We start from the raw sequence: 27351 nt of genomic DNA on the forward strand, positions 1-27351 counted from the left end.
CAACACTCCTGTTAATGATGTTTGCTTTTTTTGCAACAGTATTACACTGTTGTTGACTCATATGTAGCTTGTGATTCACTATGAACCCCAGACCCCTTTCCACAGTACTCGTTCCCAGGCAGCCATTTCCTATTTTATATGCGTGCAACTCCTAAATGGAGTACTTTGCATTTGTCCTTATTGAATTTCATCCTATTTCCTTCAGACAATTTCTGCCGTTTGTCCAGATCATTTTGAATTTTAATCCTGTCCTCCAAAGCACTTGCAACTCCTCTTGGCTTGGTATCATCTGGAAACTTTTTAAGGTTACTTTCTATGTCATTTCCTAAATCAAGGGTGGGCCAACTTTTTGGCCCAAGGGCCACATCTGGATATGGAATTGTATGGCGGTCCATGAATGCTCATGAAATTGGAGGTTGGGATGTGGGAGGGGGTGAGGGCTCTAGCTGTGGGGGCAGGCTTTGGGATGGGACCAGAAATTAGGAATTCAGGGTGCAGGAGGGAGACCCAGGATGGGTCAGGAGGTTGGGGTGCTGGTAGTGGGGGTGAGGGCTCCAGCTGGGGGTACGAGCTCTAGGGTAGGGCTGGGGATGAGGGGCTGGGGGTGCAAGAGGGTGCTCCAGGCTGGGACCAAGGGGTTCAGAGGGCAGGAGAGAGATCAGGGCTAGGGTACGGGCATGGGAGGGGGTCAGGGGTGCAGTCTCCGGGCGGCCCTTACTTCAAGCAGCTCCTAGAAGCAGTGGCATGTCCCCCTCCGGCTCCTACATGGAGGCGTGGCCAGGCAGCTCTGCACTCTGCCCCATCTGCAGGTGCTGCCCCTGCAGCTCCCATTGGCCGCATTTCCCAGCCTATGGGAGCTGCGGGGGCAGCACTTGGTGCACGGACAGTGTGTGAAGCCTCCTGGCTGCCCGTACACATAGGAGCCAGAGGGGGAACATGCCGCTGCTTCTGGAAGCCACGTGGAGCCATTGCACACACGGAGTGAGGCAAGCTCCCGACCCCACTCACTGGCTGGAGCACTGGAACGGGGCAAGCCACAGACCTCGCTCCCTGGTGGGAGCTCTAGGGCTGGATTAAAACATCTGAAAGGCTGGATGTGGCCCCTGGGCCATAGTTTGCCCACCCCGACCTAAATCATCGATGGAGATCTTAAACAGAGCTGGACTCAGAACTGATCCCTGCAGGACTCCACTTGATATACCCTTCTACTTGACTGGGAACCACTGATAACTAGTCTCTGGGAATGGTTTTCCAACCAGTTATGCACCAACCTTGTAGTAGCTGCATCTAGGTTGTATTTCCATACTTTGTTTATGAGATGGTCATGTGAGACAGTATCAAAAGCATTACTAAAGTTAAGATCAGGGGTCGGCAACCTATGGCACGTGTGCCAAACACGGCATGCAAGCCAATTTTGAGTGGAACGCTGCTGCGGTCCCAGCCCCTAGCCCCGCTCAGACCCCCGCACACCACTCTCCCCTGCGGGGGCAGGAGGCAGAAGCTTGGTCCTGCGGCTGCCAAGCTTCCCCCCTCTCCCGCTTCTTCCCCGAGCGTGGTGCTTTCCTGCCCCTCCTCCTCTCCTTCCCTGTGCCAATCAGCTGATGGCCTTAGCGAAGGGGAGGAGGAAGAGCAGCAGCGTGCTTCCAGCTCCATAGAGGAGACAGAGAAGAGGTAGAGACAGGGCCTTGTGGAACAAGGCATATCCCTTCCAGCCCCCTGCTATGAGCCGCTCACGGCAGGGGGCTGGGAGCACCCCTACGAGCCAAGCACCCCAGCCCTCTGCCCTGAGCCTTCCCCGCACAGCCTTCTGCTCTGCACTCCCCAACACCCCCAACCCTCTGCCCTGACCCCTGAACCCCCCCCCACACCCAGCCTTCTGCCCTACACCCCCCACATCCCCCAGCCCTCTGCCTTGACACCTGAAAACCCCCGCCCCCAGGTCTGGCATCCCGGCCACAGGCCCTGCTCAGCCCGCTGCCGGCCTAGGTGAACAGAACCCCAGGCTGGCAGTGAGCTGAGCAGGCTGGTGGCGTAAGATCAGCATTTTAATTTTTATTTTAAATGAAGCTTCTTAAACATTTTGAAAACCTTGTTTACTTTATATACAACAATATATTATATAACTAAACTAGACTTATAGAAAGAGACCTTCTAAGAACGTCAAAATGTATTACCGGCAATCAAAACCTTAAACTAGAGTGAATAAATGAAGACTCAGCACACCACTTCTGAAAGGTTGCCGATTCCTGGACAAGATATACCATATCTAACACTTCCCCCCTATCCACAAGGCTTGTTATCCTCTCAAAGAAAACTGTTAGGTTGGTTTGACACTATCTGTTCTTGACAAATACATGCTGACTGTTACCTAGAAGATAATAAGGTTATAAGTATTTGCAGACTGATTGCTTAATTATTTGCTCCATTATATTTCCAGGTAGTGAAATTAAGATGACTGGTCCATAATTCCCTGGATTGTCCTTATTCCCCCTTTTTTATAGATTGCCACTACTTTTGCCCTTTTCCAATCCTCTGGAAGCTCACCCATCTTCCATGACTTTTCAAAGATAATCACTGAAGACTCAGATATCTCCTCCATCAGCTCCCTGAGTATTCTAGAATGTATTTCATCAGGCCTTAGTGACTTGAATACATGTAACTTATCTAAGTAATTTTTAACGTGTTCTTTTCCTATTTTGGCCTCTGATGCTACCTCATTTTCACTAGCATTCACTATGTTAGCTGTCCAATCACTACTAAACTTTTTGGTGAAAACTGAAAATAAAAAGCTATTTAGCACTTCTGCCATTTCCACATTTTCTGTTATTGTCTTTCCCACTCATCCCAAAACAACAGTTCCACATTTAATATCCAAAACTGCTTTGCTGGCTACCTAGGGTCAGCCTCTCTGTTTACCTGGGCACCCTCTATTGCTCCAGGGTCATTTTGATTGAATGTTACCTCTCATTTAAATGCTGGCATTCAGCCATGGGTGGACCTTTGCAATTCCAGCTTGTGGTGAGTTTACATAACTGGATTTTAAAACCAAATATTCTGTAACTATGCCTCATGTTTGTGCCTGGTCCCGTACTGAGGTCCTGTATTTCATTGCCCTGTGAGGATAGGATCATATCCGGGCCCATCCAAACAGAGAAGGGCAGGGATCTGGCCAGGAACAACTGCTGAGGATGATGGAGAAGCACACAGTCTTCCTGCAGAACATAGTGGCAGTATGTTCAAGGAGAGTGCCTCTGCTTAGCCATGTCCTGCAACTCTTTTCCTCTGATAACTCTGGTTACTGGGCTACACCTTTCACTTCACCAAATCCAAGGAACAGACCCTACCTTCCACATTCCACACTCCAAGATTACAAGGGGAAAAGTGCATACTGGAAGAACATCTTAATTACATCACTCACCAGGCATAGGCTCTTCTACTGCCATCCCACACTACAAGATACAGAGAACATTCTTCATCTCCCTCCATACATAAATCTGTGACCTCAAAAGCACATACTTCAGTACTCTCAGAACTTTCTCTTTATTTTACTTTTGGACTGGATTTTTAATTTTGCATCATGTTATGTTTGTTCAATAAAACTTTTACAATTCACAATGTTCAAGTTGGTGTCTGTTTCATTTATTAAAATTTCATTGAAAATGTCATGACAATCATTGTTTTTATAAGAACCTTGCATGATTTAATAAAATCTTCATCAGACATATACTGAAGTTCCTCCACCACTATACAAAAATGTCAACACATGAGCACTAATCAGGTGTACTAGTTGCTCACAATTTGTCCTAACCTCAAAGTTCGTATTTAATGCATCCATGGCCAGTTGCTGCATTTCATAGACGCCACCTCTCTGGCTGTTCAGCAAGGCTGCCCATCTCATTCTCCAACCCATCAGCAAGTCTCTTTTCCTTGTTCTCACATATGTCGTGCAAAACAAAGAAAGCAGCTACAGGGCTGCCCAGAGGATTTGGGGGCCTGAGGGCCCCTTCCATAAAAAAAATTGCAATACTATATTCTCATGGAGGCCCCTGCGGGGCCCGGTGCAAATTGCCCCACTTGCTCCCCCCACAACAGGTGGCCCTGGGGGAAAAAAAACCTTCCACATCTCGGCACAAACCCAGTTTTGAGAAAATTTCTTTACAAGGTATCACTGGTTCTCAGCATCAGCTAATGCTAAACGGCACTAAAGCTCATTAAAAGGGTTGGACAAATATTTTCCGTCAAAACTTTTTTTGGATCGAAAACTAGGGGGTTTTAAAAAGCAGAAAAAAATCATGGATATTGTCTGCTTTCCTTCAAAATTTGTTGTGGTTTTTTTTAATTGAAAAGCTGAAATTAGTCTGCCAAAACCTGAATATGGTTTGAGGTTTCAGAAGTGTGTGGCCAAATACTTGCTGCTTGCTGTGTTTCATTGTTTAAAGAAACAATAAAAAAATTCTGCTTAAAAAAAATCCAAAACTTTTGAAACACCTCAGCTTGTGACCAAATGCCTGAGCCCATCCAGCCAGAGATTCTTCCAGGTTTCTGGTACTCTGCTGGCTTCCTTGACTTGTATCTGTCTCCATAACTTTGGGTTCATTTAGGTTAGAACATAAGAACAGCCATACTGGGTCAAACCAAAGGTCCATCCTGCCAAGTATCCTGTCTACCGACAATGGCCAATGCCAAGTGCCCCAGAGGGACTGAACCTAACAGGTAATGATCAAGTGGTCTTTCTCCTGTCATCCATCTCCACCCTCTGACAAACAGAGGCTAGGGACACCATTCCTTACCCATCCTGGCTAACAGCCATTAATGGACTTAACTTCCATGCATTTATCTGTTTCCTAGAGACTGGCTCCATGGGGTCCCTCACAAACTGGAGACAGTTACTGTGGGTTTGTCTTTAGTACAGCTTATGTACATAATCCACGAACTGAGCATTTGAGCTTGTTCCAGAATCTGGGATGAGCGTATGTTGTGAAAACTGAAATGCTCAAAATAGCACATGCATGTGAATGGACACACGGTGCTAAAATTAAATTAACCCAGGGGTTCCCAAACTGGGGGTTGGGACCCCTCAGGGGGTTACTAGGTTATTACTGGGGGTCGCGAGCTGTCAGCCTCCACTTCAAATCCCGCTTTGCCCCCAGCATTTATAATGGTGTTAAATATATAAAAGTGTTTTCAATTTATAAGGGGGGAGGGGTTGCACTCAGAAGTTTGCTATGTGAAAGGGGTCACCAGGACAAAAGTTTGAGAACCACTGAATTAACCCCTCTGAAGCCTCAGGGAATGCAGGGGAGGGGGGTCTCCCTTGGTAGGGTTGGGAAGGATATTGCTCTTCTCATGTGATCTTTCCCTCAGTGGCTAATTTTAAATTAAGCTACCCTCCCCTGACATGAATCTCCCTATGGCACTGAAATTAAATATAGACTATAATTTGGCATTTGAGAAGTGAAAGGGACGGTAGCCCTAATGGAAAAGCTAACAGCTTGGCTCTTCTGCAAGCCTCAAGCTGCTGAATGAGCTTTAGGGTAGGGAAGGCTGTGCCTCCCAAACAGCCTGGCCCTGCCCCCTATCTGACCCACACCCTCTTCCTGCCCCCCGACTGCCCGCCCCCCCTCAGAATCCCCAACCCATCCTGCTCCTTGTCCCCTCACCATCCCCCAGAGACCCCACCCCCCACCACCACCCCGGGACCCCACCCCTGCTCCCTGTCCCGACCCCTATCCACGCTCCCGCTCAGTCCTGACAGACCCCCAGAACGCCCACAATCCAACCCCCCATTCCCTGTCCCCTGACCCCCACCCCAACCTCTGCCCCCTTCCTGTGGCCTGACTGTCCCTGGGACTTCCTGCTCCTTAGCCAACCCCCAGATCCCGGCCCCTTACCTCCAGCTCCCTCCTCAACCGAAGCCTCAGTGCATCCAGAAGTTTCCCTCGACAGCTGCAGTGTGGCTCCAGAGCCCTGCCCCGCTCAGGGCCGCGTGGTAGGGGGCAGGGCTGTGAGCTCCAGGCCAAGCGGAGGGAGCTCAGGTCCTGCTGGAGCTTGCAGCATTGCCCCCTACCACGCGCCTCTGAGCAAGGCGGAGCTCAGGGGCCCCGCCAGAGCCACACTGCTGCGCTGTTCAGGTATGCTCCTGGATGTGCTGAGGCTCCGGGCGAGGGGCGGAGCCGGGGTTGGGCCAGGGTGGGAGCCTCAGCCACTCTCTTGGGGGCCCCTGCGGAGCTCAGGGCCTGGGGCAAATTGCCCCACTTGCCCCCCCCGTGCGGCCCTGAGCAGCTATCACAGGGGTGGGCAAACTACGGCCTGCAGGACACATCTGGCCCGCAGGACAGTCCCGCTTGGCCCCCGAGCTCCTGGTCCGGGAGACTAGCCCCTGGCCCCTCCCCTGTTGTCCCCCATCTCCCGCAGCCTCAGCTCACTTGCTCCACCACCAGCGCAATGATCTGGGCGGCGGGGCTGTCAGCTCCTGGGGCAGCACAGCTGCAGAGCCCGGCCTGACGCGGTGCTCTGTGCTGCGTGGTGGTGGTGGTGGCGGCAGCAGAAGCGTGACCCGGCTCCAGCAAGGTGGCTCAGCTGAGCGCCGCCAGCCACCAGTGCTCCAGACAGTGCTGTAAGGGGGCATGGAGCAGGGGAGGTTGGATAGAGGGCAGGGGAGTTCGGGGTAGTGGTTGGGGAGAAAACAGGGGGTTGAATGGGGGTAGGGGTCCTGGGGACAGTCAAGAAGGAGGGGGGTTGGATGGGGTTGCAGGGAGCAGTCAGGGGCAGGGGTTCCGGGGGCAGTTACGGGACAGGGAGAAGCGGAGGGTGGATGGGGCAGGGGTCCTGGGGAGGCCGTCAGGAATGAGAGGAGGGATTGGATGGGGCGGCGGAGGTCCGGGGGCAGTAGAGGACAGGAAGCGGGGGTGTGTGGATGGGGCAGGGTTCCCAGAGGGGGTTGGATGGGGCAGGAGTCCCGGGGGGAGGGCAGATATAAGGTGGGAGCTGAGCCACGACCCCATCCCCTAACCGGCTGTCCATACAATTTATGAAACCCGATGTGGCCCTCAGACCAAAAAGTTTGCCCACCCCTGAGCTATCAGCTGCCTCCAGCTTCGACATCAGGTGCCTCCATCTACCTTTTAAATGCACATTCCACTGTCATTCTGAAACTGCTCAGGGTATAGCTAAACAGGTCCTTTCTCCTATCCAAGTGTCTAATAAAAGGCTTCATAAGCCATGGAAGTAGAAGGTAATTTGCATCTCTAAGAATGACAGGAGAAACAGCAACACATACTAAATTGGTCAGTATCTAACCAGTAGCAATCAGGTGTGGTGAGCCTCCACATGACAATGGCCACGTGCTTCTCCATGCTCAGAGCAGCTTTTATGTATGTGTGCAATCTCTGCAGCTCCAGGGTGAGCTCTGCTGAGATTTCTAGGAAAGTGGCCTTTGATATCCTGAAATTCTGCTGCTACTGTTGTTCATCCTAGGTCTGGAGCTTTATCCTGTCCCACCAGTCAGTGCTAGTTAGCTGAGCCCAAAAGTGGCAGTCCACCATGTGAAGCCACTCCAGAAAAAGTTCAAGTAAAAGTGTCTATTCAATTTCAGCCATCTCTACCTCAGATGCTTGTATCACTCTGGTTCTGAAGTCACTGAACAACTTGACATATATGTGCAGCAGCCTGTTAATATTAGGCATCATGAGGGTCACAGCACTCAGCAACTTTTCTCCATGCTTCCTGACAGTGTTTTGAAAATGACTCTGGCCTGTAACAAGATGGATGATGGGATGAAATGAGAGGAATCATAGAAATTATTTAGTTTGACCACAAGTTTCACAATTCCTGTGTCTTCCAGTTGGTATCCCACAAAGAGTAGTGAGGAAAATTCCAGAATTTATAAGGCCTAGTGATAGAGTAATGCACCACAGGATGTCTGCCCAGAATGCGGAGCAGTTATTTAAAAACAACATAGGTCTTTTGGACATAATTATCTCACACGGAAGTAGCTTAACTGGGGATAATAATGTGGTGTGGACAACTGGTGATGAAAAAGTTGTCCTGCATCACTTAACACAAGTGATGCCCTTAAAAGGAACCCTTTCTCATCTCTCATTGCCACACCCATGTCATTTGATATCATCAATTCTCTACCTCCACTGGCAGGGAGGCAAAGGGGCAAAAGCATTCTGAGGACTTACTGTATCGCAGCATCCTGGTAGGTGTCTTAGTCTTTGCGCCTAATGTTTTAATAGCAAACCAAAAACAAAGGAAAAATCTGCCTGTAGAGTTTTCTACCACACCACATCCTCGATTTTGGGGAACACAACACCTATATAACAGCACCACCAAGGCAGTAGATCTCTCCACCAGAAAATAACCACAGCATAAGAAGAATTCCCATGTATGGCATGCTGGGTATGTGGATAGGAAAGAGAGGGGATGTACTGGAGGAGGGAATGAGTATGCTAAGAGCACACTGATCTCCAAACTGTTCTGATCTGCTGAAATTGCCCATAGATGCACAGTATAAGTTAAAGCAGACAACTAAATATTGACAAACTTTAGAAGTGTTTGCATACAAATGCAAAAAGTTTAAATACTAAAATAGATTAACTTAAGTGACTGGTATTAAATGGGGATATTGATATAACACACATCACAGAAACTTGGTGATAATCATGATAATCAATGGGACACAGTAGTACCAGGGTATAAAATATATAGGAATGATAGAGTAGGTCAGACGGTGGGGGGATGGCACTATATGTGAAAGAAAGTATAGAGTATCATAGAATCTGTATGGACAGAAATTCCAAGCTTGAATAATAAAAGTATAACAGTAGAAATATACTACTGATCACCTTGACCAGGAGATCAGAGAGGCTACAAAAACAGAAAGCTCAATAATAATGGGGAATTTCAGCTATTTCCATATTAGCTGGAGATGCGTCACCTCAGAATAGAATGCAGATAAAATTTTTAGACACAATTAATGACTGAAGTAGCATTAGTGATTGCACTATTAATGTGGCAATTCTTGACTTAGTCCTAAGTGGTGCACAGAATCTGGTCCCATAGGTGAATATAACTCAAGAGCTCAGTAATAGTGACCATAATGTAATTAAATTTAACATCCTTATAGGGGGGAAATACCAAAACAACCCAGCACAGTAACATTTAAAGAACATAAGAACAGCCATACTGGGACAGACCAATGGTCCATCTAGCCCACTATCCTCTCTTCCAGTTTGTTTACCTGCCACATCTGCAGGTTCGGCCGATCGTGGCTCCCACTAGCCGTGGTTCACTGCTCCAGGCCAACAGGGGCTGCGAGAAGCAGTGCGGGCGAGGGAAGTGCTGGCAACGGCTTGCCGCTGAGCCGCGTGTCAGAGGTTGCCGACCCCTGATCTAGCCCTTTTCTAATAGTTAAGGCTATGTTTATGTCACAGAGGTCATGGAAGGCATGGAATCCGTGACTTCCAGATACTTCTGTGACATTTTCTGCTTCAGGTCCAGGGGCTGCAGGACTCTGGAGCTGACAGCCAGTGGGGCCCTGGCAGTGTTCCATCCACAGGCGACAGCAGTGACAGGGGGCCCTCTGCAGTTCCAGCGACAAATGACAGATTCCTGAGTGGGCCCTCCCCAGGATTCCAGCGACGGGCGACCGCCTTGCACGGGAAGGGGGGGACTCCTCTGGCAAGCGGCTGGGGTGTCCCATTTTCTCTTTGGGAAATATGGTCACCGTGCAGCTCCTAGCTGCCGTGGGCGGAGGGGGAATCCCACAGCTCCCAGACACCATGGTGCTGGGGGAAAACCACGGAGCCGCAGCAGCAAAAGTCACAGACAGGTCACGGCTTCCATTAATTTGTATTTATTGCCCATGACCTGTCCATGACTTTTACTAAAAATAAACATGACAAAATCTTAGCCTTACTAATAATTTCTAACATTCTGTTTGCTTTTTTGACTGCTGCTGAACACTGAGTGGAAGTTTTTAGAGAACTATGCACCGTGACTCCAAGATCTCTTTCTTGAGTCATAACAGCTACTTTATATCCCATCATTTTGTATGTATAGTTGCAACCCTATTTTTGTATGTATACACTGCTATCCTTTCCTGCTCAAGTGTCTTCGAGATCAGATCTGTTTGTGTATATGTGACCATATCAGCCTCTCGTAGCTACAATCTAAAAAAAGCTATACTTCCTAATACTTCTATAAAACCATATATGTTTTGATAGGTTATAATTAGTCAGTGGACTCATGAAGCCTTTGTTTTTGTATTAGCAAAATTTCAGTTATCACAGTCTGGTTTTTCTACAGAAAGACAATATGAGAGCCAACTCTAGTTTTTAGTTTTCACTTTACAGCTGAAAGGAATGTAGCCTTTAGAACACGGGTAGGCAACCTGCACCACGCAAGCTGATTTTCAGTGACACTCACATTGCCGGGTCCTGGCCACCGGTCCAGGGTCTCTGCATTTTAATTTAATTTTAAATGAAGTTTCTTCAACATTTTAAAAACCTTATTTACTTTACATACAACAATAGTTTAGTTATATATTATAGACTTATAGAAAGAGACCTTCTAAAAACGTTAAAATGTATTATCAGCACGTAAAACCTTAAATTAGAGTGAATAAATGAAGACTCAGCACAACACTACTGTAAGGTTGCCGACCCCTGCTTTAGAATATGGAGGATTATATACTTTCCAAGTTTCCCCTGACAGACTTCACTAAAATAAATATAATAATTTTCTCACCTTTGAATAATTTTGCCCTGCTTCTAGTACTATAGAGATAAAAAAATAAAAAACATGCAAATTCCAAGCTCAACAATTCAAATATACTTATAGGAGCAAGAACTAAATGATGTTCTCTCCTTCTCTGAAAATTGACAAAACACACACTGAAGAACATGCAGTACAAGAGGCACAACACAGCTAAAGATATATGGGAGCATGCAGTAAACACACTTCCAACATTGCTCAAATTCAAATACAAGCCCACAGGAAAGCAATCTTTAGAGTAGCCATAATTAATATAGAAACATGTACATGTAGCATACAGGAAAATAGCTTCAGCAATGCATGAATATACATAGGAAGAGGCAAAAGTAGCCTTTCAGCACTGTCAATATCCACATAAAAGCATATGGTAAACCAGATCCTCATATAAGCAAAAATGCATATAAGAGCACAAAGGAAACTGGCCCCAACATTGCAAAAAAACAAACAAACATTTTAATGAAAGGGGTGGGCTGGGCTTCAAATGATTTGGTGTTTGTTTCAGATAAATATTTAAAAGTTCAGATGCTTACCCAAACTATCCAATAGACCCTTGAGAGACCCTCCCCAACACCTGTCTTCCTACCTGGTGTTGTCTTTTGCATGGAAGTCTGGGGTCATTCTTCCCTGATGCTGGCACCATCTGAGGTGAATGGCTGATCTTCACCACTTCCAAAACACTCCCACACCACACACAGACTGTCCCACCCCCCAAACCCTCCTTCTACCAACACCCAGGTTCATAACCTTATACTGAGAGCTCAGTGATGGATACCTCTGGGGGTCAGGAAGGGCTTGGAGAAACCAGGGATGGGCCTGGGAGTAGGAGATAAATTAAAACAGTATTCTTGTCATCTTTCCTCCTTCTCCAAATCTGGAAATAGAAAGGGATTCACAACACCTAGTCTTGAGATCTGAATCTAACACACTGAATCTGACATTCCCCAAAGTCAAGAGGTGTGTTGTTTGGATCTGATGTTCTAACAGAGGCCCAATGTTAGTATTTAAAGCCTCAAATAATATATTGTAGGAACAGCCTACCTGTTTCCTTCTTTGTGTCCCTTCAGAGCACTTAAGACTAATGAGGTTGGAGGTGCTTGCCATCCTGTGATACAATTTCAATAGGATGAGTAATCCCTACCTCATCTAGGTCATCCTTTCAATTGACACTCAAGGCATTTTTGTTTCCTTTTCCATTTGTGACTGATTGTTTTATCCATTGTAAGTTTGGGTTGGAGGTAATTTCCTCTTCTCACCCATTCAGGAATTTATTGGCCTATGTTTGCCATTTTTAATGGGGATGTTTCAGATTCTTGAACACAAACACCATCTGAATGTATTTTTGTTTCTCTCCACTTCTGCTCAAAGAATTTATTTTAGTCTTTATCTGAACTCTCTGTAAAACTGCTCTTCATATCCAAAGGCAAATCATTCTGTCTCTGGCAGACTTGCACATGGAGCAGGTAAATCCCCATTTCTGGCAGAGTTCATGAGATTACTCTAGTCACAATATCTTGTCTCCATTAGGCCTGAACAGGGTCTCTCTCTTGATCATTGGGCCTGGTTTCTCCAGCACTTATGGGGCATCATACTCTCATATTTATTCCACTAGCTGATTTTCACAATCATCTGGAAGGGTAGGGGTACTTCTTTTCCCTTGCTTTCTAGGTCTCCTAATTACCTCATTTTGCTGCATCCTCCTCCCTTTGGCCAAATACTTTAATATTCTGCTGTTTCCTCCCTTGTTCTCCTCATCCCTTAAACGCCCTCATTATTTTGGCCAAAAAGACTGTAGAAAAGACTGTCACTCAAGGGGGCTGTGTTGTTACCCCTTTATACTGTATTCAGACCATCCAACAGCCTCAGGAACTCATGGTCTATCCAGCCTGCAGACTCCATTCATCACTCTGAGCCATAAAAGAATCAAATCCCACAAGCGGGCATTTGGCTAGTACTCAAGGCTTGCACACTATCCTGTACAAGTCAGTTTGGGGTAGGAATAACCACTTGCCCTTTAATAAAGATGCTCCCTTCCAATGTAGTGCTGGTGATAAATCATGATAGGAGAAAGGGCTGGCCTGCGGTACCTTTAAGTTTTAAACAGGAGGGAGACTAATCCTGGCAACCTCAGATCCCATCCTCTTCTTCCATCAAGCCTCTTTGGATGCCCAAGGCTGCCAGGCGCAGATAACAGCCCGTACACATCGTGGAGGTTTTATTGAGGGCTGTAGCTGCTTACAGCTGTAGCAGTTGCAGCTCCCTCTCCTCATTCCCTCTCGCTTTGCCCCTTCCCTCCTCATGCCCACTCCTGCGGCCCCCGACTGAGGAGTAAGGTAGGCTGCGGGCACGGTGGCCCAGCACGCGGGCTCCCTGTCGCACACACAAAGGCGTAGGCGCCCTCTCCCTCGCGTACTTCGCATCTAGAGACGCAGGTGGCGCCAAAAAAAATGGACGGCAGACCTGGCCGCGCGTGCGCAGTAGAGCCGCTCAGGTCGCTCAATCAGAAAAAGAGAGGCTGGAGCTCGTTCCGCGCTGACGCTACCCTAGACGTGACTCAATGTTAAGCCTAGAAAAGTCAGTTAAAGCCCTTCCACCCGCCATCTTAAGTGCGGGGAAAGCCGGAAGTGGTGGGCGGGGCCGCACAGACCCCACCCACTCCAGGATGGAAACGGAAGAGGTACCTCAAGACAGGGCTTCTCTAGGCGATGGTGTGGTTTGTACTCTATGTTGCCGGTCGGACGCATGCGCTGCTTGGGAGGGCAGCTGGAGAGCGTCGGAGTGCTGCTGGAGGGAGAGCCGCTAGTAGCACCTGTGCCCAGGTGGGTGAGGGGCGGGGGAGCTGGATTCGTGGAGGCGCACTGGAGCTGCGGGAGAAGGTGAGGAGGGAGCCTAATGAGGGGTGGTGAGCGCAGGGGGGGCACACCTAAAGTGGGGGCTCTGGGGGGATGACGTGTGGGGGCTTGAGGTGGCGGCCTGATGGGGGCATAGCCGGGTCAGTCGGGGGGGGCATTTAGGGTGTAGCGGAGAAGAGGGCCAAGGAGCGCAAAGAGGGGGCTGTGTGATCCGACATCGGGGTGTCCAGCGGGCACCTAGTTTGGGGGTGTCCCGCAAGGGCGGTGGTGTGGCCCTGCTGTTGCCTGCAGGCTTAGCCGGGAACACGTGAGCCTTGAGAAATGGTATTTGATAATGACATCGCTTCCGTGCGCCGTGCTGAGATGATCCCACATCTTACTCGAAAGCCTTCCCTTTTTAATGATATGTCTGTTACCGATAACAGTCCTGGAGACTGAATTCCTCCCCATGTTACTGGAGGGAGCACAGAGGAAAGGCATACTGGTGTGGCCGCTTCCACTGCCTAACTTCTATGTTTAAATTGCTGCCTTCCCTGTGCTTAGATTGCTCACAAGGTCATCAGTTCAATTTATACCCATTATGATGGGTCGGGGGTGTTGTGAAATAGACTCCTGCTCACTAGACTTGGACCTACCTATTTATTTCATATGTGCCACTGAGCAACTGCTGGATGGTTACAGCTTTCACTGGCTAAGTGATCTGAGCCAGACTAAAAGCAGTGAATTACATTTATGAGATTTAGTATCCTATTAAAACTCAAGCATTGCATAGCTCCTAGTGCTTTAAAAAACAAAAATAAAAAAAATGGTGTAGGGGGAAATGGGCAAATGTTATTGCTCTCCCTATCACACTTCCAAATTTTTCCCATTTCAGTGTTACTGTGATCGAGCCCATGGGTGGTATATTCCTGTTATACCCTTTCCTAATCTCTTCAAGGGATAAGCCCTCCGATGTGACTCAGTCTCTGGTTAAATTGTTCAGTGGTTAATGTCTTATCAGTACATATGAATTGATTACAAAGAAACGCCCCTATCTGTCTTAGGGTGGGATAAGTGATCAAGAAAGAGATGGGGCAATGATTCCATCTCTCGCATACACTGAGTTGGGCCACTAATGTGCAGTTACTGCAGAATCCTGGGGTCCATATTTATTTTTAGTGAGTGATAACTCTAGATAAAATTAATAGATTAAATGTCAGATCTTATTTTTATTTACTGTAAATGTTAATTTCACCTGTGATGTGAGAATCTATCAGATACATACTTTCTCAAACTGTATTTCCCCTTGAGTAATAAACATTCTTCATTAAAAACTTAACTAATGATTCTGTTAATGATGCACAGGCTGGGGTAGAATCTGGCTTGGTCTTCCACAGTTACATTGGCTCTGTAAATGCTAACAGGTCAGCAGATAGGATTTAACATGCAGATAGCAGAAATAGAGGCAGAGGGAAAGGATCATTAAAGATACACTCTTTCACTAAGCATTAATCTGTCTATCTTAGTTTTACCTAGTGTTAATCATCATAATATCTCAGCACTATTATCTAGTTAACCTGTGTAACTCTCTGCCACAAGATGTCAAGGCCAAGAACTTACAATATCTAAACTTCTTAGAAATTCTGCTGTGGATTAGGAAACCAACCACAGTTATTAGACAGAATGAAAATTTGTAGTGGATATGAATATTTATGCCTCAAGGCATCAGTCAACTGCTAGCTGTCATGAGCTCAAAATAAAATTATGAGTAGGTTTATTCCTGTACATGGTTTATTGCATCATCTTGCATTGTCCTCTTTTGGAGACTGGATACTAGAATTCATGGACCACTGATCTGACCCCTTATAGAAATTCCTCTGTTCCCATTTTACAGTTCACTTTTCATACCAGAACTATTCTCTAAAGCAATCATACTAGAGCAAAATGTTGCTTTTAAAAACACATTTCCTACCTGTGTAACTAATAACATCTAAGAGTAATAAAACGTAAATAATTTCTAAAATTAATTTTTAGTGTTTGTGCAAATGTCTGGTTCTCTTTTTATTTCTCATGCATTAGCACAAATCAGTTGTCTATACTGCAGAACTGCAAAGGAATGTTTGGATCCAAACATGCTATGTGTTTTTTTTGTTTTTTGTCGTCTTAAATCATGAAAACATTTATGAAAAAGCATTAGGCTTAATAAATTCCTCTGTCCTGTCCTCCCAATGGTTGGATATTTGACTGATCCAAAAATAATTGGTCAGCTGACCAGTCAAATATTGGTCAGATATTATCAAAACATGAATATATTAGAACGGTTTAAAAACAAAGTAATTTTTTTATGGTATCCAGTAGGCTTAGCCTTAGATACTTGTGCATGATTACAAAAAACAAGTTACTTAACTGAGTTATTTTTGTATAGAAAAATTGAATAAAATTGTAAAAAAAAAAAAAAAGAGACATTAATATTACCTTTTAAAACAATATTATATTAGCATTTAAATGTGAATGTTATTCAAGACTGAGCCGTTAAAGAACAGACGTGAAATTAAACAGAAATTAAATACTTATCAACTATAAAAAAGAGCATTTAAAATGCACTTACGCTAGACAGGCAGCGGCCCAATTCGTTAAGCAGCTTAATGGCTGTACATCTATTCTCTTTGTGTTGAAGGAGGAGGCTCCCTTCTACCATTCCCTTTTGAATTAAATTTCTGTATGTTTGTCCAGTCAGTTTACATTGTAGGCACTTTGGGGGTAGAGACCATGTTTTTTAATTTGTTTAATGTAGTTTATAAACTGCTATGTACACTGATAGCCAGGTGAACAAATAAATATATAGGTATGTACAGCGTTTGTTTAGAAGATTACAACCGATCAAGATGTTGAATTTTCAGTTAGTGCTCCCCACCCCCCCAGTAGTGTTAGCATATAATTAAATGTCTTACTAACAGATGAGACCATGATGCAATCAAAAAATAGGCCACCCCCTACATTAGGGCATTCTTGCTCAAATATTTGACAGTATTTGCCCATGGTCAAATAATAGGCATTCAGGTGGTGCTATTTAACCAGTCATATGATCAGCTTGCCAACACTAGTCCCCTCAACTTTCTCTAACAAAAGTCTGACTTACCTTATCTTGTCTCTATAAGTGAAGAAATGGCTCTTCATTTTCAGACGTTTGAGTTATGCCTGTCCCACTCTAAAAGGGCAAATTGAAGGACGTGGGAGTGTGGGAAGTACTATCTTAATTGTACCTTTTTTATGGTTTTCATAGTATAATTTCAGACTTCAAGCTTTCATGTTCTGAAAGGGTGTGGGAAGAAAAGGCACTTCTGAAGCCGTGTCTATGCCAGGAGCACTTTACCGGTATAGATATACCAGTATACTGTACTGGTAAAATACTTCTGGTGTGGACCCATCTTATTCCAGCAAAACTGTACAAAACAAGCTACACTGGCAAAACTGTGTTTTGCACAAATAGCTGTGTCTACAATAAGGACTTTTGCTGGCATATCTATGTTGGTCAGGGATTGTACCCCTGTCCAAAATAGCTATGCTGGCAGAAGTCTTCAGTATAGACATGGCTTAAGCAACCTTAACTCCCCTTAACACAGTGGTTTGGTTTGGTTTTGTTTGAATAATCTTCGATTTTTAGTCAGTTCTCTCTATTTGGGGAAATGGGAATGGAGCTACATCTTTAGTCTTCTATCTACACTTCATTCCCTGAAGATGCATGCACGTTCTGAAGATGCTTCCACTTCCTGAAGGTCTCCAATTAGCTCACTGACAGCATTCTTTGTAAGGAAATTAAAATATACATGAGTATTCCACTTTACACAAAGGACCATTGATTTAATTACAGATAAGACAGTGGCTATAAATATATATAACTTAACTGGGTCACCATACTGTTGAGCTTCACAGTAATGAAGCAGAGCCAGGCATTGCCTTTCCTCAGTTCAATACAAGAAATTACATTTCCATTTACTAATTCACATGTCACAAGTAAGGAATTAGTAGCTTATTTAAGAGTCTTTACAGAGTTGGGAATATTTATGCAGAGTCTTCTCCAGGTGAATCTTATCATATAGTGTGCTAACTAAATTCCAGTATGAAACAATTTTAGTTCAGGTTTCAGAGGGAGATGCCGTGTTAGTCTGGATCAGCAAAAACAACAAGGAGTCCTTATGACACCTTAGAGACTAAGGCCCTGGTCTACACTACAAGTGTAGGTTGAATTTAGCAGCTTTAGATCGATTTAACCCTGCACCCGTCCACACGACCAAGCCTGTTTTGTTGACTTAAAGGGCTCTTAAAATCAATGTTGGTACTTCTCCCCGGCGAGGGGTTTAGTGCTAAAATCAACCTCGCTGGGTCGAAGTTGGGGTAGTGTGGATGCAATTCAACAGTATTGGCCCCTGGGAGTTATCTCGGAGTGCTCCAATGTGACCATCCTGGACAGCACACTCAGCTCAGATGCACTGGCCAGGTAGACAGGAAAAGCCCTGGGAATTTTTGAATTTTATTTCCTGTTTGGCCAGTGTGGTGAGCTGATCAGCACAGGTGACCATGCAGTCCCAGAATCGCAAAAGAGCTCCAGCATGGACCAAACGGGAGGTACTAGATCTGATTGCTGTATGAGGAGAAGAATCCATGCAGGCAGAACTCCGTTCCAAAAGACGAAATGCCAGTATATTTGCCAAAATCTCCAAGGGCATGATGGACAGAGGCTACAACAGGGACGCACAGCAGTGCCATGTGAAAATTAAGGAGCTCAGGCAAGCCTATCAAAAAACAAAGGAGGTAAATGGTCGCTCTGGGTCAGAGCCCCATACGTGCTGCTTGTATGATGAGCTGCGTGCAATTCTAGGGGGGGCCCCACTACTTCCCCACCACTGTCTGTGGACACCTGCAAGGGGGGAGTCTCATGCAACAGGGATGAGGATTTTGTGGATGAGGAAAAGGAGGAGGAGGTTGAGGATAGCACACAGCAGGCAAGCGGAGAATCCCTTCTTTCCGGCACCCAGGAACTGTTCATCATCCTGGAGCCAATACACTCCTAACCCTCTCAAGGCGGGCTCCTGGACCGTGAAGCCAGAGAAGGCACCTCTGGTGAGTGTACTTTTGTAAATATAATACAGGGTTTAAAAGCAAGCGTGTTTAATGATTTATTTGCCCTGAAAACTTGGGATGCACTTGGGATGCATTCGCAGCCAGTATAGCTACTGGAAAAGTCTGTTAACGTGTCTGGGGATGGAGTAGAAATCCTTCGGGGACGTCTCCATGAAGCTCTCCTGGAGGTACTCTAAAAGCCTTTGCAGAGCGTTTATGGGGAGAGCAGCCTTATTCCGTCCTCCATGGTAGGACACTTTACCATGCCAAGCCAGTACCAAGTAGTCTGGAATCATTGCAGAACAAAGCATTGCAGCGAATGGGCCCAGGTTTTGGTGGCATTCAAGCAACATTCGTTCTTTATCTCTCTGTGTTAGCCTCAGGAAAGTGATATCATTCATAGTCACCTGGTTGAAATACGGGAAATTTGTGTAAAGGGACATTCAGAGGTGCCCGTTCCTGCTGGGCTGTTTGCCTTTGTCTGAAAAGAAATCATCCTCGCTGTTAGCCACGCAGTGGTGGGAGGCCCATTCATGCTGAACTGTTCACGTTTGGTTGACAGGGATCTTCCCTGATACTGCAGCCCATCCTTTTAAATGGCCAGTCCAGTGGGCTTTGCTTGGTATGGGAAAGGAGGGCTCTGCTGTTTGAAACCATTCCCGCATGTTATGAGGTTGAAGAAGCCAAAACCCTTTGCCTTACCATGGCTGCCTGCAAGCCAAATTCTGTTGCCCAGCAGAGCGTCTGTGATATCTCCCACCAAACCAGCAGGCACTCAATATGAGAGGCTGTTACAGAGTCCCCGGGCGATGCTCTGGAACTGCTCCCCACAAAGCCAGTCAGGACTTTGGGGAGCCTCCTCTCCCTTGGAGCAGACTGTCTTTAGGGCAAGAAGCTTACATGGCTTCATCTTCCTGGGTCTGACCTTGGAACATTCAGCACATGCCCCTCCGTGCGCTTTCCACAATAAGTTCCTGGGGAAGCTACCAGGTCATGCACCCCCACTTCACAGTCAGATGTGACTTTTAGCCAGCCAGTAAAACAGAGGTTTATTAGATGACAGGAACACAATCTAAAACAGAGCTTGTAGGTACAGAGAACGGGACCCCTCAGCCGGGTCCATTCTGGGGCCCAGCGAGCCAGACAGCCCCATCTGCTCTTACTTCCTGTCCCCAGTCAGCTTCAAACTGAAACCCCATCCAGCCCCTTCTTCTCTGCTGAGTTCCTTTCCCAGGCCAGGAGGTCACCTGACCTTTTTGTTCTCCCACAGCTTTAGCATCCCCTTGCAGGAGGGAAGGGCCCGGTCCATTAGTTGCCAGGAGACAGTGTGTCGGCCAGAAACTGAGGCACCCACGCAGTAGTCAGAGAAAACATTAAGAACAGTCCCACTTCGTCACAAAGGCAAAATACGATCTTGGACCAAAAGCACATGTCCTATGTAATGTGAATTGCTTGATTCAGTGTGAAATAGTCTTCCCTTTGTTCTCTAAAATGTATCTTTTTAAATACTACTCTTTCCTTTTTTCCTCCCGCAGCTGCAAATGTTTCTACGCTCCCCCATCATCTCCATCCCAGAGGTTAGTGCAGATTAGAAGGTGAAAAAAATGCACTTGCGATGACATGTTCTCAGAGCTGAAGCAGTCCTCCCGCACTGAAAGAGCTCAGCAGAATGCATGGAGGCAAACAATGGCAGAGTCCAGGAAAGCATTAAATCAACACGATGAGAGGAGGGAGGAGCACGGTGAGAGGAGGCAGGATGCAGTGCTGAGGCTATTGGGGGAGCAAACTGGCATGCTTAGGCATCTGGTGGAGCTGCGGGAAAGGCAGCAGGAGCACAAACCACCACTGTAGCCCCTGTCTAACTGCCTGCACTCCTCCCCAATTTCCATATCCTCCTCACTCAGATGCCCAAGAACGCAGGGGGAGAGGAGGGAGGCTATGGGCACCCAGCCACTCCACCCCAGAAGATTGCCCAAGCAACAGAAGGCTGGCATTCAATAAGTTTTGGATTGTAGTGTGGCCTTGTCCTTCCCTGATCCAGGACCCCACCCGGTGCTTCTCTCCTCACCCACCTCTCCCAGGCTACCTTGCAAGTTTTCCCCCTGTTTGTGTGATGAATTAATAAAGAATGCATGATTTTGAAACAATGACTTTATTGCCTCTGCAAGCGGTGATCAAAGTGGGGAAGACGGTTGGCTTACAGGGAAGTAGAGTCAACTAAGGGGGTGGATTTTCATCAAGGAGAAACAAAAAGGACTGTCACACCATAGCTTGGCCAGTCATGAAACTGGTTTTCAAAGCTTCTTTGATGCGCAGGGTGCCCTGCTGTGCTCTTCTAACCACCCTGGTGTTGGGCTGTGCGTAACCAGCGGCCAGGCGATTTGCCTCAACCTCCCACTCCGCCGTAAACGTCTTCCCCCTTATTCTCAAAGATATTGTGGAGTACACAGCAAGTAGCAATAACAATGGGGATATTGGTTTCGCTGAGGTCTAACCTAATCAGTAAACTGCACCATCGAGCTTTTAAATGTCCAAATGCACATTCTGCCACCATTCTGCACTTGCTCAGCCTATAGTTGTCCATGGTGCCTGTGTATGACTTCATGAGCCATGGCATTAAGGGGTAGGCTGGGTCCCCAAGGATAACTATAGGCATTTCAACATCCCCAATGGTAATTTTCTGGTCTGGGAAGTAAGTTCCTCCCTGCAGCTGTTCAAACAGACCAGAGTTCCTGAAGGTGCAAGCGTCATGTACCTTTCCCAGCCATCCCACGTTGATGTCGGTGAAATGTCCCTTGTGATCCACCAGTGCTTGCAGCACCATTGAAAAGTACCCCTTGCGGTTTACATACTGGCTGCCAAGGTGGTCTGGTCCCAAGATCGGGATATGTGTTCTGTCTATCGCTCCACCGCAGTTAGGGAACCCCATTGCAGCAAAACCATCCACTATGACCTGCACATTTCCCAGAGTCACTACCCTTGATAGCAGCAGCTCAATGATTGCGTTGGCCACTTGGATCACAGCAGCCCCCACAGTAGATTTGCCCACTCAAAATTGATTCCTGACTGACCGGTAGCTGTCTGGCGTTGCAAGCTTCCAGAGGGCTATCGCCACTCACTTCTCAACTGTGAGGGCTGCTTTCATCTTGGTATTCTTGCACTTCAGGGCAGGGGAAAGCAAGTCACAAAGTTCCATGAAAGTGCCCCTACGCATGCGAAAGTTTCGCAGCCTCTGGGAATCATCCCAGACCTGCAACACTATGCGGTCCTACCAGTCTGTGCTTGTTTCCTGGGCCCAGAATTGGCGTTCCACAACAGGAACTTGCCCAATTACCACCACAATGTTCAAATTGCCAGCGTCTGTGCTTTGAGAGAAGTCTGTGTCCATGTCCTCATCCCTATCATGATTGCGCTGTCATCGCCTCCTCGCCCTGCTTTTGCAGCTTCTGCACATACTGCAGGATAACGCATGAGGTGTTTACAATGCTCACAAAAGCGGCAGTAACGGGGAGCTGAGCGGACTCCATGCTTCCCGTGGTGTGGCGTGAGCAGGAGAGCAGAGTTGCAGCAGAAGTGGTGGAGGATGACGGTTAGCACCACACACGTTTCCCGAGGAAGAACACGTGTACCTGGGAGCACATGACAGACAACATGGAGAAATTCACTGCTGAGACGAGCACCAGAACAGAGTTGCAGCGGAAGCGGTGTATGACAATGGTTAGCAGTCTTACTGCACCGTCTGCTGACAGCAGCACCCAGGACACAAGAGCGGTGGTGTCGGTGAGCTGAGCGGGCTGCATGCTTGCTGTGGTATGGCATCTGCACGGAAAAAAGGCATGAAACGATTGTCTGACGTTGCTTTCATGGAGGAAGGGGGAGAATGACAACATGTACCCAAAGCCACCCGCAACAATGTTTTTATCCCATCAGGAATTGGGGAGCTTAAACCAGAATTCCAATGGGTGGCGGAGACTGTGGGAACTGTGGGATAGCTACCTACAGAGCACTGCTCCATAAGTCGATGCTAGCCATGGTAGTGAGGACGCACTCTGTCTACTTAATGCGCTTAGTGTGGACGTATGCAATCGACTTCTATAAAATCAACCTCATTTCGTAGTGTAGACATACCCTAACAAATTTATTTGGGCATAAGCTTTCGTGGGCTATAACCTAGTTCATCAGATGCATGGAGTGAAAAATACAGTAGGCAAGTATAAATATACAGCAAATGAAAAGATGGGAGTTGTCTTACTGAGTAAGGGGTCAGTGCTAACGAGGTCAATTCAATCAGGGTGGATGTGGCTCATTCCTAACTGTTGACAAGAAGATGTGAGTATCAGACCGAGCCAGAAGGGTACCCAGAAGTCACCTACTACAGAACAGACCCAACAAAGAAAGTAACAGAACGCCACTAGCCATCACCTACAGCCCCCAACTAAAACATCTCCAGCGCATCATCAAGGATCTACAAGTTATCCTGGAGGACGATCCTTCACTCTCACAGATCTTGAGAGACAGGCCAGTCCTCGCCTACAGACAGCCCCCCAACCTGCAGCAAATACTCACCAGCAGCTACACACCACACAACAGAAACACTAACCCAGGAACCAATCACTGCAGCAAACCTCATTGCCAGCTCTGTCTGCATATCTATTCAAGGGACAGCATCATAGGACCTAACCACATCAGCCACACCATCAGGGGCTCGTTCACCTGCACATCTACCAGTGTGATATATGCCATCAATGCCATGTACATTGGCCAAACTGGACAGTCTCTATACAAAAGAATAAATGGACATAAATCAGACATCAAGAATTGTAACATTCAAAAACCAGTAGGCGAGCACTTCAATCTCCCTGGACACTCAATAACAAACTTAAAAGTGGCTATTCTTCAACAAAAAAAAACTTCAGAAACAGACTTCAACGAGAAACTGCAGAATGGAATTAATTTGCAAACTTGACAACATCAGATTAGGCCTAAATAAAGACAGGGAGTGGCTGGGTCACTACAAAAAGTAATTTTCCCTCTGTTGGTACACCTTCTTGTCAACGGTTGGCAATGGGCTTTTGGGGAAAAAACAGTGTGTGATTAGAGTGGACTTGCAAGGGTGTGACTCTGCAACTTTAGCATTCTTGTAACATCGCTGAAAAAAACAAAATTGTAGTCATGTAGAACTTTATTGATTCCCATAGTTCTTGTGCTTGCTGCCTCAGCAGCCCCTAGCTGCTGGGAGGAACAACTGCAGGAAAAGTCCTGCTAGCCCCGGAGGCATGCTCAATATAGATCAGGAGTCTCAACGTCCCGGCCCATGGGCCATCAGTGGCCCGAGAACCTCCCCACTGCGTCCCGCAGAGGGGAGAGACAGGTAGCCACGCTGCCGGCTCTATCTGCTGCAGGTGCTGCCTGCTGCAGCTCCCATTGGCTGAGGTAGAGGGACAGAGATACCATCACTAGTCGCCAGGCAGAGTCAGCCATGAAGGCAGCATCACTTTTTTCCCCACAATGAATATAAACAAGTCAAAATACTGAACACAGCTATCTGATGCACACCTTGCTGCAATCCTGAAGGTTTCAACTGCTCAGTCACTGAGGCCAAACAATAAAACTGACAGAACTGAAGCATTGCCAGGTGTCTGGCAAACACTAAAAACTCTCTGGCAGGCAAAGAATTATATAAAGCTGTGTGACAGTTTTATTATTTCTAAGAAATTCAAAATAAAAAATACATTATAAATGTTTTCTTTTCTGAACAACATCTTCAGTGACACTATTGGCCCATTGGGAGGATTTGAGGACTGGCACTGGACCTAAGGTAAATTGTGTTTGAGACCCCTGGTGTAGATGAAATCTTTGGAGAATTTAGCTGTGAATTCCAACAAGTCTCTACTGAACATGCATGAACTCAGTGTTTCAGAGGCTCACAACTTGGCCAAACTTAGGTGGACTTTCACAAGGATGATAAAAGGCACATTCTTGACACCAGGGCAACTCCCCTGCCGGATGTCAAGTTTGTGCTCCAAAGCATGGAGGAGCTAGAGATTCTCAGTGAAATAGTTGTAAGAATTTTTAACAACAAAACAAATCATATTTCCTAACCTCATTCTGAAAAATGGCTGAAGAACTTAGCTGTAACTCTGTTTAAAAAATAAATAAATAAAAATAAAATAAAATAAAACTGCTTAACCTGAGACAGACAACCAGCATGGAAAATTTCAACCCAAGCAGTCTGGTAAAGCTAAGCAACTGAAAACTATGTTGTCTAATGTAAATTGTCAGGCAACCTTACCTATAGGCATTTTTATTAGCACAGCCTATAATAATAATATGTGTTTGACGCAATATTGAGTTGTGCATTTTTAGCACTCTAGGTTATAAAGTTTAGAGAGGGAGGTTTACAGGGAATAAGCTCTGCTATTATTGACAGTCCATGTACTAACCTGAACTTTTTATAAAAGTGGCAAATCTAGAGCTGCATGTGAGATAACCAGCTGTTAGTATAATTTCAAGGGCTTGTCAGAGAAAGATTCATAGACTCTAGGACTGGAAGGGACCTCGAGAGGTCATTGAGTCCAGTCCCCTGCCCTCATGGCAGGACCAAATACTGTCTAGACCATCCCTGATAGACATTTATCTAACCTACTCTTAAATATCTCTAGAGATGGCGATTCCACAACCTCCCTAGGCAATTTATTCCAGTGTTTAACTACCCTGACAGTTAGGAACTTTCTCCTAATGTCCAACCTAAACCTCCTTTGCTGCAGTTTAAGCCCATTGCTTCTTGTTCTATCCTTAGAGGCTGAAGTGAACAAGTTTTTCTCTCTCCTTATGACACCCTTTTAGATACCTGAAAACTGCTATCATGTCCCCTCTCAGTCTTCTCTTTTCCAAACTAAACAAACCCAATTCTTTCAGCCTTCCTTCATAGGTCATGTTCTCAAGACCTTTAATCATTCTTGTTGCTCTTCTCAGGACCCTCTCCAATTTCTCCACATCTTTCCTGAAATGTGGTGCCCAGAACTGGACACAATATTCCAGTTGAGGCCTAACCAGCGCAGAGTAGAACGGAAGAATGACTTCTTGTGTCTTGCTCGCAACACACCTGTTAATGTATCCCAGATAAGCTTCTCTTATTGCAAAGCTTATTCTGCATTAGTGGAATTAGCTTCCTCAGCTTCAGAGGGACTTGGGTTGGGGTTGTTTTTTTTTCTTCCAGATTTCTTCCTCCCTATTCTCCCACCCCAATGGAAAAAGTGTTGACAACTCTGTCTCCAGCACTGTAAAAGCATGGAGAGAAAGTACCCATCTAGAGAGAGCCCCAGAAGGCTGTTAACCAAACTGGGCAATGTGATGGACATGAGGAGAGTGACGCATCAGTTCAGCATGCCAGCAGCTGAATCTGACAAAGAATCTGTAGTCTCAGGTTTAGAAAAAGATAATTAATTTTCCTCCTGTTGTCTCCTTTAAACTTCACAGTTTGCTTAACAAATGTATCTTTTTACAGTTCCAGAAAACTCATATGTGGAAGGGTGGGAGAACTTGTGTATAGGGCAAGTTTGAAAATCCTGTAACTACACCTCTACCCTGATATAACGCTGTCCTCGTGAGCCAAAAAATCTTACCGCGTTATTGGTGAAACTGCATTATATCGAACTTGCTTTAATCTGCCAGAGCATGCAGCCCCGCCTCCCACCCCCTGGAGCACTGCTTTACCGTGTTATATTCAAATTCATGTTATATCAGTCGCGTTATATCGGGGTAGAAATGTACTAAAATCTTTAAAATCAAGATTTAATACTCTTCTAAAGCTCATTTTGTCAATCTGCATGGTATTGAGGTTTGCTTGAGTCTCTACTTCTAATGAGCATATTTTTCATTTTAGCTACTGTCTAGGAAAAGGGGCTCCTACTTGGTCATTGCATGACTTATTGAGTTACATATGATCAGAATGTCAAACAGCCTGTTACAGTAGAGAGTAATTTTTGTAAGGTTGACTGAAATGGCACATCCAAGTAGAGTTTTAATACACACCAAAACTATGCAATAATCTTTCCCTTTCATTAGAAAAAATAATTTTGTGAAAGGTGAGTGATTGATGGAGATATGAGGCCCTGGGTACAGAACAGCCATAGCAAACTGACAGTGCAAGATTCTGCAACACTGTCATACTTTAGTATGCTTTAATAGATTGAATAGGCATGAAGACAGAGTACAATCCTTGGCCTCTCTGATACTACTACAAGGGTGCCAGTTGTGAGGAAAGGTCCACTTTAAAAAAAAAATCCATCACTGAAAATTACTACTTAAAATCAGAGGCCACTGAGCAGCCATCAGACAATGAATGAAGCCCATGTTAGTTGAAGTCCAGAATCAAATTAGCAGCATTGTGCACAATCTGATTGAACAGTATGGAATCAGGAAATGGGTGGGAGCTTAGAAAGCTTGCTGCATATAAAACAATGAATAACTGGACTTTGCATCTACCAGATGGAAGGTCAGAGTTCTGTGCAGCTGATCAACTCAGAGATTATGCTGAATGCATTGTGTTGGAACACAGAGGATGGGCCCTGGCAGTACTCACTGACCACAAGCAATTCCTTCCCAGAACTTTCTCTTGTGG

General features: G+C 46.0%; 2 protein-coding genes across 2 annotated transcripts in view; one reads left to right on the plus strand and one right to left on the minus strand.

Moving 5' to 3' along the window:
* Nucleotides 1-12239, minus strand: part of ANGEL1 (angel homolog 1) — a 344450-nt gene extending 332211 nt beyond the window's left edge. Inside the window, exon 1 of the mRNA XM_050955686.1 lies at nt 11918-12239. The gene's annotated coding sequence lies outside the window, so the exon portion shown is untranslated. The remainder of the gene's footprint in view (nt 1-11917) is intronic.
* A 1138-nt stretch (nt 12240-13377) lies between these two features.
* CIPC (CLOCK interacting pacemaker) overlaps nt 13378-27351 on the plus strand; it is a 29426-nt gene continuing 15452 nt past the window's right edge. The window contains 1 exon segment of the mRNA XM_050955786.1: nt 13378-13652. Coding sequence (XP_050811743.1) covers nt 13482-13652 — 171 coding nt within the window. The 5' untranslated portion in view covers nt 13378-13481.

This window comes from Gopherus flavomarginatus, chromosome 5, assembly GCF_025201925.1.
Source record: "Gopherus flavomarginatus isolate rGopFla2 chromosome 5, rGopFla2.mat.asm, whole genome shotgun sequence".
In the NCBI taxonomy this organism is placed as follows: Eukaryota; Metazoa; Chordata; order Testudines; family Testudinidae; genus Gopherus; species Gopherus flavomarginatus.